The sequence below is a fragment of the Mixophyes fleayi genome, chromosome 2 (genome assembly GCF_038048845.1).
Source record: "Mixophyes fleayi isolate aMixFle1 chromosome 2, aMixFle1.hap1, whole genome shotgun sequence".
In the NCBI taxonomy this organism is placed as follows: domain Eukaryota; kingdom Metazoa; phylum Chordata; class Amphibia; order Anura; family Limnodynastidae; genus Mixophyes; species Mixophyes fleayi.
The window spans coordinates 172,799,313-172,814,906 of NC_134403.1; the positions used below are offsets into that span (position 1 = coordinate 172,799,313).

General features: G+C 35.5%; 1 protein-coding gene across 1 annotated transcript in view; it reads left to right on the forward strand.

Moving 5' to 3' along the window:
* LOC142139871 (uncharacterized) overlaps positions 1 to 15,594 on the forward strand; it is a 481,886-nt gene that overhangs the window by 187,623 nt on the left and 278,669 nt on the right. Inside the window, exons 46-51 of the mRNA XM_075197730.1 lie at positions 6,146 to 6,349; positions 8,089 to 8,279; positions 8,777 to 8,934; positions 13,378 to 13,477; positions 14,441 to 14,489; positions 15,174 to 15,238. Of these exons, the coding sequence (XP_075053831.1) occupies positions 6,146 to 6,349; positions 8,089 to 8,279; positions 8,777 to 8,934; positions 13,378 to 13,477; positions 14,441 to 14,489; positions 15,174 to 15,238 (767 nt within the window). The remainder of the gene's footprint in view (positions 1 to 6,145; positions 6,350 to 8,088; positions 8,280 to 8,776; positions 8,935 to 13,377; positions 13,478 to 14,440; positions 14,490 to 15,173; positions 15,239 to 15,594) is intronic.

The following is a 15,594-nucleotide window of genomic DNA, read 5'->3' on the forward strand; positions in this document are numbered from 1 at the left end:
AGATATGTTTTTTGGAGGATTTTACTCATTTTTAGACAGACCAGTTTGATTTTGACCAGGTGCTACTTGTGGTAACAACTGTTACTGCACATTTAAGTCAGTTACAGTATAAGGAGGGATTTTGAAATTTTGAAATGCAATGTTTGGCAATGCATAGCAAGTTTAAATTCTGCTAAACATCAAGATGTGTGGCATTGCTGTGGAAAATGGTGCGATGAGAAACATTATTTTAAGAAACTTAATCAAAGGAAAAGTCTCAAATTGGTTGTCTCAAGAATTAGCTTTTCCCCTCAACACCCCTTTCTTCTAAGTAACTCAGAAGGGCAATGTAGATGCTTACTGGGGGGGAACTTCACACTTGGGTGTATATCATAGTCTACTCAGGAATAGCCAGAAATTCTTATACAGACCATAAGTTTCCTCTCGTACATTACTGAATCATAATAATACATGCAATCAACAGAGTATAAATTTACAAAATGTGCAGATGTGAAACATCACTGTGAAATATTGGTTATTTGGAACAAACTCTGTTCTATCAATTACTCGCATGGTAGAGCTTTATGCTTGATGTATTAGGTGTCAAGCGTTCTCCTGAATATGAATTGCACTTGGGATTTGTTCAAATAGGTATGAGAAAAGAAGTTGCTTGATGGACATTTTTATTTGAAATTATGGATTGGACCAAGTGCATTCAGTATGGACGGGCATAAATATCTATTTGACATGTGATCCGATAAATGTGCTGCGGAGGAGCTCAGTCCACTAGCTATATCCCCCTTCTTTCAAACAGGACATAATCAACAGTTCTGTGCATGACTATGGCAAATGTTCAGTTGATATGTCAGCAAATCTAAATTGACCCCTTTGTCCACGGTGAGTTCCCTCCATTACCATTATAGTGAAACTCACCTACATGTTTTCACTGTAGTAAATGAAAATCATACACTAGTGCAAAATTATTTGCTTGTCTATTAGCCTAGTTTAGTCTTCATACCCAATCCTCAGTAATTGCATTAAATTCCACTTTTCATTATCCAAGCATCCAACTTTGGTTTTTACCCTTGATCTACATTCCACCATACCTATGGTAACTTTCTGTGTTGTATTTTGCATAAATGATAATCATCTTCAGAAGACTTGCCATTTGTGAAGACTTTTGAAAACATCTGTAAAAGAGATTTTTTAATTACTTTGTGTGTATCTATTTATGAAGTATAATTAAATAACCATATTTTCTTTAGAGTAAACAAAACAGCATATTCTCATGACTTCAATAAAATGTCAGTTATGTTTTCCTTTTTAAGTGTCTTGTACAGATAATATGTATATCCCTATTGCGTTTCTTCCAATAAGACACAAAGTATTTTGCATTGTTGGAGAGTGGAGGCAGCCATCTTGGGTGCACTCAGCTGCTATTCTATGGCATCATACATATCAGTCTCTACCCATTGGAGCTTAAAATCTGAATCCCCCAAACCCCCCCCCCCCCCACACACACACACACTAGGGTCCATTTTTTGTCAGAAGCCAATGAAGTTACCATTGTGTTTTTGGACTTTGTGGGAGTACCCTGAGGAAACCCACAAACACATGAGGAGAACATACAATCTTCTCACAGATAAGGCCATGGTAGTAATTGAACCCATGACCCCAGCATTTAGAGTAATTCTGACCACTGTGTCACTATGCACCATGCACAGTGCAATTTTAAAGAATTTTCTGTAAATTTAGTTTCATGGCAGAATAGAATACAACAAAAAGGCCAAGATTGCACTATAAATAATAATAATATTAATAAAATCTTTCACAAATCATCAGTATATTGTGTTTGAGATTATATTAGGCTTTCAGATAACCTCATGAGACTAGCATTGGTTTTATATGTTTCTAATTTAATTTATATTGATCATACTACATTATTAGAGAGTTATATGTGATTTATATTATTGTGGATGACATTTAAATTATCTATATTTTTACATGTGAGACTTTATTAACATTTATGTTATTATATATAGTGCATTTTTGGTTTGTTAGCGCTGTATTTTTTTTTCCTTTGGTCATGGCAGAAGAGGCTGTTGTGTTATATAATGTATGGTATATGAATAGAGCTGGGATAATGACATGTCATACTGCTGTGTGGGATGGTTGTGGTAGGTCTGGGAACACTCATTTGGGAGCAAATTCTGATTGTGAAACTTGAAACATTTTGTGACCAAAAGCAAAACAAGCTGAATGTTTTGCAGTTTAGAATTGTGTTTTTTTAGTACTGTGCATATCATGTATCTCTCACTATACATCTAAATTCAGCTGGCAGAAATGATTACAGCTTGTGAGTAATGATATAGAGCTGGCTGCCCATTCACACACAGTTATAGTACCACTGTAAAGAGCCATCTTTCTTGTGGAAGAACAGTTATTAATCTTTGAGCAGTATATTTCCATATCATTTTTGGACACTAATTTTCTCACACTACTATTATGGAACCCAGAATTTGTGTCAGTTTTGATGCAGTGCAGCACGCCAGAATATGAAAAGCCATAATTACTGCTGCTGCCATTTGAAATGCTAACCAGACACTAACATTTTGAAATCTGACCAATTTCTTTGTAATCCAGAAATTAGCTGGAAAGATGTGGGAGTTGAATTAAAATGCTGAGACACTAAGGACATTAGGTAAATCCCATTGCCACTAAACAAGAAGACAAACTTAATCAAATATTATCATATATTGGCTCAGCAGATGGATAAAATATAAAGTAACATTTGATGTACGACGTGGTGTAGCTAAACTATGTTATAGGCAGTATTATTTTTTGTAACTGTTCAAATCAATTTTTAAAACAACGTAATTGTAGCCAGTGTACGCAGGCACAATCCTGTAACAAATGTCATCGATCTAGTTATCTGTGCACTCTTTGACCTGCTTGTGAAGAATATTCTGCTGCCTTTGATTGAGTCTCCTATGCCTTCGATTTGTTCTTGCCAGTCTTGAGCTAATATCAGAGGAAGGATTAATGAGCATGTTTTGCACAGCTAAACCTCTTCAGAACAAAGCTTAGGCTAATCAGTTCTCCTTGGAGAAGGGGCTAACATTTTATTACTGCAGTTTTGTTCAGAGGAGATAATATAGACTGTTCTTTTCTATCATTCATTTAAGTGTGTTTCACTAGGATGTGATCAGCTTATTGTTTTCAATCTCCTGCTCATCTCAGGTTTGAAGTTGTGTGTGTGTGGGGGGGGATGAGGGGGGGGGGGGGGCTAGAACATCCTGTAACCAATGAGGTTATCAAAATGTTGAGTGTGCTGATCTTGTAGGAGGCAGTGACCTGTCCACTTATGTAATTGTGTTAGTAAGGACAAGACTGCATGTGATAGGGGAAGTGTCATGATGTGAGGAAGATTATGGCAACCAGACAGCCTCAAACTCAGATACTAGAAGGAGGAGGGTCTACAACAGCAAAGTGTACTGATGTGATGCTTTTATTAAACGGGTGCCTTAAAAGAAAGATTGAGGTGTCAATGACATATATGAAAAGGCTACACTGTCTGGGATTGCTATATTATTTTTATTTTTGTTTTAAGCCAGACCAGGACCAGGTGCAAGAACTAGAAACGTAGAAACACGACACTTGACTTGTCTCAGGGCACAGTGGATGGGTCAGTCTTTTCATTTTCAACACATCACTGAGAGAGGGACCATAAGTCAAATTCTCATATATATCACATAATTACACTGGGAGAGGGTTTATTAGTTTCTGTGTGTGTATATATATATATATCTATAATATAAATGTCTAGTGGCGTGTGTTAGTCTGTGTTAAGTATTTTTGAGCACTTTTTTTAACTATTTCTGAGTACAGATGGAAGAATATTTCAGGTTAAATACTGCAAAAATAGGCACCATTTAATCCTAATGCGATCATGAAGGCTTTGTTCATACAGCAACAATGAAAAATGAAATTTTTACAGTATATGAATTGTAACATCCCTAATTGTTAAAAGAGTTTTCCAAAAGTAGATGCCCCCTTTAAAATTTGTAATATTGACATAATGATTTAGCTACTCAATGCATCTAAGCAATAATAATTATCATTATTTAATTTATATGAGTTTATATAGCTGATAATGTAACCCTTTCTGTAATTTCTTTGGAGGTAACATTTAATGACAGACAATATTCAAATATATTTGGAACTTCTCATTAACACAAAATAGTTTTAGCAAAACAAATTTAGATCTAGGGCGCCTCAACAACCAAAGCAGCCTCGAACAAACCGAATGGAATACCACTAAACCACTAAATCAATTTGGACATACAATGATTTGTAAAATGGCGCTCAGTAATTTGTCATACAAGGTGCAAACTAAATGTCAGAAAAACATATAGGAAAATTCCCCATAGACATATGTAACATATATAGTGAAGTGAATCAAAATAGTTACATAAAATCTTTGAAGCACTCAGATGTCATATATCCTGAATGGATAGGTGTCTTATGATCCCCCCTAGGTGTTATGCTTACATCAAGAGTCAGAGGACAATCAACTTCAATAAAGGGTCTTTACATTCTCTCTTCTCTTGTATACTCTTTCTTCTTATATTGATAAATCAATCACATCTCTTTATCATATATCCGGATGGTCTCCCAGCCCAGTATTGACTGGACCCAATCCTGCTTAGCTTCCAAGATCAGTCAAGATTAGGCTTATTCAGGGTAATGTGGCTAACTTCAATCAAGGGTCTTTTCGTTCTTTTTTCTTTCTTATTACTCCCAAATATTAATTAATTGAATAGGAGATAAAAGAAAACAAAGGCCGAATCTAGGCAGATTACCCTTTTAAAAAATTTTATGCAAAATATTTTAAAAACTTTAAAAACTTTATAAAACAAAATACATCCCATACAAGGTACTTTTGATAACAGCCAATCTTCCTACCAGAATCTCTCCTTTCAGCTGCATATAACAAAAGAATCCAATATTTTCTAGATCCAATCTTGCTTGTATAGTGGCTCCAGGGGGTTGGTAAACAGAAGGCAGTTCAATATATACCAAACAATAACCAACACGTTTCGAACTAAGCATAGATCTTTTTCAAGGCTTTTTTTACAAAATAGTTTCACTTGACATTCTTTTCATTTATGAAGGTCCAGGGCTTTGGCTACTTGTGCCAGATCCAGGACTACATACTCGTATTTATTTTATCATAAAATATCTCTGTGCAACATAATAATCGTAATTAGATATATGTAAAATGAAAGTCCACAAAGCACTGATCCATGCTGAAGGAATCACAATACCATTTGTTTGTATATATTTCCATGAATGGAACTGTAGGAGGTGCACAAGGTGCGGCATCTACAGAACCCGTTGGTAAGGTGGCCTGACAATGCTGGGCTGCCCCCACCTCCTGGACCCTCCACTCTGCTCTCAAATATAGCAATGCAGAGACATTTAGGGCAACACTGTGGCTTAGTTGTTAGCACTTCTGTCTCACAGCATAGAGGTCATGATTTCGATTCCTGACCATGGCCTTATCTTTGTGGAGTTTGTATGTTCTCCCTGTGTTTGCGTGGGTTTCCTTCAGGTGCTCCTGTTTCCTCTCACACTCCAAAAACATACTAGTAGGTTAATTGGCTGCTATCAAATTGACTATAGTCTCTCTCTCTCTGTGATTGTGTCTATATTAAGGAATTTAGACTGTAAGCTCCAATGGGGCAGGGACTGATGTGAGTTCTCTGTACAGCGCTATATAAATAGCTGATAATGATGATGACATCTTCAGAGCATGTGCCAGTTTCACACATTCGTACTGGGCACAAGTGCCAGAGCATGCATGCTCAGAAATGGTCCTGCTCTATTCTATCGAGGACTGAAGGAGGGACCAGGAGATAATAATGCATTATGGGGCCACTAATCAAATTTTGCTATTGGGGCGGTTATGTACTATTCTGTCCCTGCATATCACTCAGAATCCACTGACATTAGGGTGATATAACATCTTTATATATAGAAAAAAATACAGATAAACACATTTCTTGTTATCTCTTGCTAAAATTATGTGATAGAGGAAATCTGAGAGATAGGGAATATTTTTGGTAAATTGCCATGTTGTCAAAATATTGATCTTATTTTTCAGAACAAGAATTTGCAGGCGGTGATGACAATTGGCAGCGAAGTCTTGAGGACAGAGCAGTGGTCACTGCGATACAGAATTGCTGGTTGACACAATTATCAGAAGATAGAGCACATCTATTAAGCTCTTTTGTGGCTGCTGAATGGCCATATGCAGTAATGTCCCTGAATACCTCACATGGCAGTGACATGGTTACCAATAATTTGGGTAAGTTTTGTGTAGATTACCAAATACATGAATACTACAGAAAAAAATAATGTAAATGTTTTCCTGCATATTTCCTGTAAATGTATCTTGAATGAATAGGTAGGGGTCTGCCTCTAATAAGGCTAACTAAGGCAAGTGCCTCAGGCAGCAAGTTACGGAGGGAAATCATTAACAAAATGCTGCATAATCTAAATTGGTGGTTTCTATCTTGAGGTAAGAGTTACAAAAGAGACAATATTTCTGTATTTATGGTATTTTACTCATATGCAAATATTTTATAGTAAGTTTAGGCTATGAGGTGGACTCCATTTTAGTTACCTGATTGGTTTCAAATTATTTTAACATGTGAAACTCTCAGTTTCGGTGTGAAGTAGCCTTATCCCACATGGACAGACTCTCCTCCAACCTTCAATATTTCAAGCACTGTCTCAAAATCCACCCCTTCACTAATGCCTTTCCTACCCTCACCTGCTACCTTACCTGCTGGGCACTGCCAGCTACCATACCATCCCTCTAGTTTCTATTGTCTTAGCATTACTCTCTCCCCCTATATTGAGGGCCCTCTCTACACTCTGTCTCATGTCAACCTTGTATGCTCTTGTTTTGTTTCTATGTATGGTATGTTTTTTGTATGATTTGTTATGCCAACTAGTGCTGCAGAGTGGTGCCTTATAAATATGATAACTATTTAACCCCAGAACTGGCATGGGGTTATTGTCCATGGTAGGTTCTGTTTGGGATACCTGATTACACTGACTCCTCTGACCTTTACTGTGTTTGACAGTTTGCCTACTTTGGACACCGTTTAATTGTTGCCTGTCTTGACCTCTGCCTAGAATTGAACTATTAATTTGGATTGTATTCTGTTGCCTTGCTGTACATTTCTGAGCAAACCTGACCTTTGACCTTGTTCTTGCCTGTGCTTTCTGTGCTTTACTTCGTCGTTCAGCTGAGACTCCTACTGCTTATTGTTATCTCTGCCAGGAGTGTCTGGTTCTCTTCCTTCATAAATAATAAACATTTCTGACTTGTGCTCAAGAAATGTGGATAACTGCATATCAGTAAGCACAGTAATGGAATAGGGGCTCCTATAGGTGAAGAGCACATTAACCTGGTCACCTATAGTAAGTGGGTTCAGACAACATTTTTTGGTGAGAACAACATGTGGGTAAAATAAACTTTTATCAGCCATCATTCAAACATTAAAAATGAGTTCTGAGGATATATAATAAGACATATAAGATGATTTCTAATATTTTTAATTTAGGATGTGTTGTGTGTTATTCTTTATAAATAGATATGTTTTCAAAAGGAATGACAATACCTATCAATTTTATGACATCACTACTTGTAATACAGATATTGTTTAGAAGTGTTTATATCTATATAAACATCAGTTTTGTACACACATTTTAATATCACACATATATGTATAAATACAGAAATTATTTATATCATGCACACCTAAACAGTAAAGGAGCATCCCATATGTGACATGTCTCATTTGTGATTTACTAAACATGTACTTTTGGTGATTTAAAGGATATTATTCAATATATTGAGAACTAATTAAATATATGAGTAGGAATTGTGTGCAGTTTATGACTGTAACAATTTATATACTTAGAGTAAATGCACATATTAAAAAAGCAGAGGCTATTTTTTGTAAATGAGCTTTTTTAGTGTGCCGCAGTATAAACTATTCTCTGCCACTAAATCTGTTATGTCTTTGGCTCCAGATGGTCTGATCCCTGCAGTCATTGTTGCAAAATATGGTCCTGGACAGCAGGTTCCCTCATCTGAATGTACAGAAGAAGGAAATGTCCCGAGTGCCATAATAAAAGCTGGAGAAAAATGTCATATTTTTCCAAGTAACACATTTGTATTCAAAGTTTCCCATCTGGTTCATCTGGCACCAAAGTACCAAACAGTAAGTACAGATGTAGCTCATAATGACTAATTTGAATGCATCATCAAAGTTATTGGAATGATTGCTCTTGCTGCAGGCTAGATATCCATGAAGTGCAGGCGCCTAGCATACCACGTACAATATCAGCAAACATATTCCAGTCATCCCTCAGCTAGCAGAGCCTTGGGAGTGTCAGTAACACAAGCTGAAGATTGTGTACAAGCGATCGTTAACATCTAACAATACAAAATATCCATCGTCTTATAGGTGATGGTAATGCAGAATGTGTATTCTTAAACCAAATCTTTTAAGACATTAGGATTTGGTTTGCTCTGTTGGTTAATTATCACACAAGAAATGCATCATGGTCAAGAGAGAAGTTAACATGATGACCATGTATTCCACACAGTTACAGGGAAGAATTAATGGCATCGCCAATATCATTTTGCAGATCCATGACATGAATATGGAATGAAAGAAGTACTTAGCATGCAGTTATATTTTCATTCTTTGCTCAGGTGGTGGTAACAGGCCCTGCAGGATGTGGGAAGACTACGTGTATTAAAACATTCCTGGAAACACTCAGAGGAGAAGGGAAAAAAGTCAGGACAGATACTGTATACACCAAAGCTCTCCAGTCTGGACACTTTTTGGGGTTCATGAATAAAAGCACTGGGTAAGAATAATCTGAATTCATTCAAGTGTTTGACCAACCAGATTTGTTTTGCAATCATCAGCTAGATCTGGATTAATCAGTGGATAAAAAAGGGATGGCATTCATTCTAGAAGACAGTGTACTACACCATCACACGTGTATGGCAAACAATTGTTCTACTCTCAGTCTAGCCCAGGGGTCAGGGAACTTTTTTACCTTTTACCCCAAAATATATTTAAATACGCCGATGTTACCCCCTTGATTTGAAGGGAAGGAAATCATATATTGTTAATTATTGGAATTCAAAATTTTATTGAATTTATTCAAAATTGCTTTGAAAGCTTTAACTTCAAAACTTCAGGTTTTGGAGAAATGATGTTGCTTCCTTTTTGATACGAGAGCATAAATATTGGGGCATTTTGATGTCAGAGCAATTTAGATACAGTCTTCAGCGTCCAATCGATTTCTCCGCTTTGTTTTTATGTTCATTAGAGTGGAAAATCCTTGTTCGCAAAGGTAGGTTGTTGCAAAAAGCAGCAACTTTTTGACTGTCTCCTCATGTGTAATTTTGAATGCCTTTGCAGCTGTTGACATCCAAAAATATGACAGATCTGCTTTGTTTTCAAATGCAATACGTGCTTCATTATTGCATCAAAGCTCAAGAAGTGCCTTTGCCAACCCTTGAGGTTCTTCTGGTACAACAGCAATTTCACATTTAAAGGGGTCTACAATCCAACTGACAGCATGTGAATCGGCAGCATTACCCCCAGGAATTTCATTTTTACCCCATTTGGGGTAATTTACCCCTGTTCCCTGACCACTGGTCTAGCCATATAGCTAATGCTGTTGGAATTTATTAGTTAACAATATATGCAAGTTCTTCTTAATCTCCCAATTCTTACTTTAGAAAGAAGAGTAGGAAGTTGTGTTATTGGGATGCTTGTTAGTAGTTTACAGTAATACTGCTGAGTAAGTATTAACGCTTGTATAAAAATATATCAATTGAGCCACAATGAAATGGGTGAATATTATCAAATTGATTAAATATGTTGAGAAAATTAAAGGGTAAAGTAGATGATAGCAGCTAAATATCAGGCATGAGGAACAGGATGAATTAGTATTAAGAATTGTAATGGGGAATAACATCATTGGGTGCCTAGGTGATATTAGTAGCTCAGTTTGGTATATATTGATTTATTTTAGTAAGTCATTTAAATGATTAATTAGGCTAATTTATTTTAATGTTCCATGCCTATTTCATCTTACATCTTATTATTATTTTATAGATTGTATTATGTCACGATAATGTCTCTTGACTTCAAAGGTTTTAAAAAAATTAAACTATACATTTTCAGACGAGACCAACAGCATTCCTTTACCCATTTTATAATTGCAGTACTACTATGGTCCATTTTTACCTGCTAACATATAATAATGGAAAATGTACTTGCTGTAAATAGCATTTTCACTACATTTATGGTTTCAGTTCTCTAACTATAGTGCACTCTGTCTATAACATACCATTTCACAGTTAATTTGACTGTATCTTGTTGGTTGTGATAAGTACTGTGTAAGTAGATTACGAATGTAAGATTTTTCAAGACTCAAAGGAACATGCTAGAGGCATAGATGGCTGGAGGTTAAAAAGCAATTTATATTATTTGAAAATACAGTACTGGTTTTATTATATATATGTTTTTTAGTACCCAATTTAAAGGAAATCAGCACAATATTTGAATATTGTGCTGCTATACTATAGAAGAGGTTACCATTTCACCATACTGAACTAATTTATATAACAGTTGTTCTCAAACATATAGCCAGTGTTGGGTCAGATGTCTCTTGTCAATTTAATTTTCTTTCTGTAAAAGAAGCCTAATTAATTATTTACTGCATTGCTGGTACAGTAGATCTTGAATAAAGTGAAGAAAATTGTCTGAACTATGAACTAACCTGTTTCTGGCCTCTATTGATTATGGCTAGACTCCGCACAGTACATGGACCAACACTAGGAATTCAGCTGTCAATGACAACCTTGGGTTCCACTGATGTGGCTTGAGACATTATTTTTGTTTCTGGGTCACACAATCATTGGTGAATACTGTGCACAGATCAATGTGTAAGTGCAAGCTTCCACATAGAAGTAAATTGAAGGGATTTCCCTTAGCGAGAGTGAAGTGGAGCTGTAAGGTAAATCTGTCTCTGATCTCCTCTGCCTCCCAGTACTTACAGAGACAATGTAACCTGGATCTAAGAGTGACTGGAATGTCAATTGTTCTTAAATACAGGTTGCACTGAGTCTACCAATATCGGCATTATTTGAGATCTGAGAAGCCCCATGTGATATATAAAAAATATAACTATGTTGTTCGTTAAAGCAAATCAATACACTTGCTATTGCTATATTTAGGAAATCTAGCCAATTGATTTTTCAGGTAATTTCATGGGCTGACGCCAATTTGATGGAAGTAACTGTGGGAAGAATAATGGAAAAGTATACTATTTTATATTTTGCCTGTTTAGAATCCTTCCTAAAAATGTATTTACTTCAATCTACTCCTGAAAGAAAGGATTCACAATTACATCCAAATTATTTAAATGAGTGTCAATAAAAAAATGTTACTTATCTCCACGAAGAGGCTGTTAGAAATAAAAACATACAGGCCTATTTATTATTATTTGCAAACTTTTTTGTTTTAGCATATGTAATACAAACTAATTATAACGAAATCCAGAAATGAAGAACTGCTATAAAGAATATAGTTAAAACCAAATAAAAGATATTGCCAGCGCATCCATAGTTAATTAAAAGACTGCAATAATATATGAAACATCTGTGTGTGGCAGCACAGTGGCTTAGTGGTTAGCACTTCTGCCTCACAGCTCTGGGGTCATGAGCTCGATTCCTGACTGGCCTTATCTGTGTGGAGTTTGTATGTTCTCGTCGTGTTTGCGTGCGTTTCCACCGGGTGCTCCGGTATCCTTCCACACTCCAAAAACATACTAGTAGGTTAATTGGCTGCTATTAAATTGACCTTACTCTCTGTCGCTCTGTGTGTGTATGTTAGGGGATTTAGACTGTAAGCTCCAATAGGGCAGGGACTGATGTGTGTGAGTTGCATTTTATTATTTTCTACCATATATCTACCATTGCTTGTGCATGTCCTCCTGCAGTGTTTAATAAATATTAGATGTGCGCTGACCCCTGTGTTTTGACTTTGGATGTGGTTTGAGTTCTGAAACGTCTTCGTGTTTTAGTTTTGTTACTGGTTTTGCCCAAAAATCTTGAAAGGTTTTGGTTCTGGATCTGGATTTAATTGAACATTTTGAAAAATAGGTAAAATTATGTGATTTTGACCTGTTTTTGCTCCTATATTTCCATTTATAGCATTAACATTTATTTCCAATAATTTCTAGTTTTCACTCTAGATGTGTTAAATTATGTTCAAATGTTCACCAATTTTAGCCAAAGTCTGCATGTTGTCTAACACTCCAAATGTAATGTGTGCGTAATGTGTCAACATTTTTATATCTTGAACCTTATATGCCACACACTATAGTTTTTGCTGTTTAATTTATCTAATTAAATTAATTTCTTATTCTTACTTACCCCATACACTGCACCCCACCCTAAATACTACACTACACAACACACCACCAGTGCATTTTCAGATCACCTCTGGGCCATGTCGCAAGTGCATAGTACTAGTCTTTGAATTTTTTAGTTTGGGTGCAGCTTTAACTTTAACTTTTTTGTCGAACTCTATTCATTCACACCATTGTCCATTCAATTACCTCTGCCTGTTACTGTAGCTTCACTGTCTATGATGGAGGCCTTGTAACGTTCAAAATGTATTTTGTGCGTAGTCTTTGAAGTTTTGTAGTATGGGTGCAGGCCACCTATGCCTGTTTACTTTTATAAATGTCTAACTCTATTCATTCATACCTCTGTAATTTAGGCTGTAAGCTCTAATGGGGCAGGGACTGATGTGAGTGAGTCCTCTGTACAGCGCTGTGGAATTAGTGGCGCAATTTAAATAGCTGCTGCTGATCCTTGTTTTGCACATCTGACATGGGAGCATCCTTGATGTACACATATAACATGGGAGTATCCTTGTTTTGCACAGGTTACCTGAGAGTATCCTTATTTTACACATGATATGGGAGTAACTTTGCTTTACAAAAGTTGTCTGTTTAAATATTATTTTATGTCATACATATTTTGGTTGGTAAGGCATGTAAAGATTAAAATGCTTATTTTGATTTAACCAAGCTTATTTAAAACATTTTTTTTTTACCAAAAACTTTATTTAATTAATGGAGTAAATGGTATAGGTGATACTTAGAATATGAACAACCTTTTCTGCATGGTAAAAAATTCTAGGTAGAACTTGTGCTCTGTCACAAATAACAATGCTGTTAAAGTGTTAGCCTGCTAAGGCACAGCTTTTGTTTATTTTTCAGATGGATCGATGGACTGTTGCCACAATTGCTAAGAACATACTGTCAGCCATGTACAATAGTTGATGATAATCAAATGAACATTCTGCACTTAGATGGAGAGGTGAAAAATAGCACAAAGCAGACTTGTTATGTTGTTACTGTTCTTTAGCTGTTGTTTTACAACAATAGGTGATAACAAAGCTTGCACGTAATAGAGGCTTCATGCTGGGTTCTGTCAAACTGTCATCGCAATGCAACTTATATAAGCTCTGTAAATACAACTTCGTCTGAATTTACTGTTTATTTCATGAATACATAGTTAAGAACACAATATATCTACCTATCTTCTATAAGCTAGCTAGCACCTTTTTAATAGTTTGTAGCGATCACTATATTAAGAGTGCTGATTACTGTGTGAGCAAATTTATCAGTGACTAAAAGCTCCACTTAGAAACAATCTGCTGTCAGCAGATTAATAAATTATACTACATGTCATAAAATAAAACATTTTTTTTATAAATGTCAGTATACATGTAATGAGCAGGAGGAGCCCCTTAACAATTTTGAATAACTTCCTACAATTTAATCACCAATAGAGAAGCCTGGGTAACATTACCTGTCCTGTAAGGGACTAGGAATCAGGGAGTGTGACTCTCCAAGAAGTCCCACCGCTCTGTTAATTGGGGAAATATATAAAAGGCCTTAACTTTGAGGCTTTCTTCTTTCAAGAATGAATTTCTGAAATACTATGAAGTAATGCAGCAAATAAACACCGATGTCTAATGAGGTTTGAGCACATTATAATGTGCACATTTTTTTCTAGCAAATAGTCACATTGTAGAATCTGTTTTTGATTTATTTAGAATAAATATTATATAGGTTCATTTTATAACCTGAGGCTATTTTCAAAATCAATTGCTCATGGATAAATGAGACTTGGCTGCCTCGGACAGGCTTTGAATGCTAAAAGGCAGCATAAGTGCTATTTCTACTATCAGCATTGATGGTCCTATATTAACTAACTGCCAACACTGTATAATGTTATGTATGACACTGTATCAATAAATGTATCATATTCATTTAGGTTAATGGCCATGAAGTGGAGCTTATGGAGAACTTGTTCTGTAGTGCAGGTAAGAACCATAAGAGCCATAACATTTTTTTAAAGAACAGAACAATGGAGATATGGATAATTTGCACCAAATTTCCACCATTACAATTCATTAAGCAACTATGTATTCAGAGTTGACATTGATTTAACACAATAAGTGATGTAACACCCAGACTTCACATGGGGCCCATTTAGTGTGGTTATGGTATTGGCATGACATAATGCCAATTCACAGTCATCAGATGACCAAATTTTTAATCAGTCCCATACAACATCAAAACGTTCCCTGAATGGAAACTAATTAAGGCTGCTGGTCGTTATTGCTTGTTTGGATAACTTTACGGACGTATTTGCGCATTTTTTTTATCTTTTGTGCAAAACAAATGTGTTTTAGGGTTAGCAATAATCTTTTAAAACTGTCTTTTATAAATGATGCAATGGGAATCTTAATTCGTGGAGCTTTTCAAATGTCATGTGTTGTTTAAATACATAAATAACTTAATATGTTTACATGATACAACAGTGACACTGTGTATCATTAAAGTAACATAGAACTACCGCCACTAAGATGAGCAGTAAAGTAAAATGATCACCTGTTATTTCAGTGACTGTGTATTAGAGGATTGTAAAGAGACACAAGAGGCACAAGTATAAATAATTAATCGTGTATTTCAAGATAATATGTAAAACGTTACTTTTTTGTCAGAGTTTTTTGTCTGTGAAAATAATGAACGTATAAGGATCCCAGACTCCTTCCTTCTCTTGTGGGAGGTAAGTCGAAACAATTTATTTCAACAATTTTCTTTCAAAATCAGTACCACTAATACATAGTCAAAATGACTTTATCTGTATAAATTAGTCAATAACAGATATTTTTGTACTTTAATCTAAAGAATGAAAACGTATAGAAAAATGTAATTTGAAAACTAATGTCAGTTTGTTTCTAATTTACAAATCAATTCTTTAATTAAAAAAAGTAATAATTTCATGTTGTGATGTCTTGCTAACTGAAATAACTTGAGCAGTTGCATGTGTTGCTGCCATTGAATTTCCCCAATAAGCTTAATTTGATGAATTGTCTTTACTTTCAAATTTTTAATGATTTTTTTGTTTGTTTTTAAAAACTT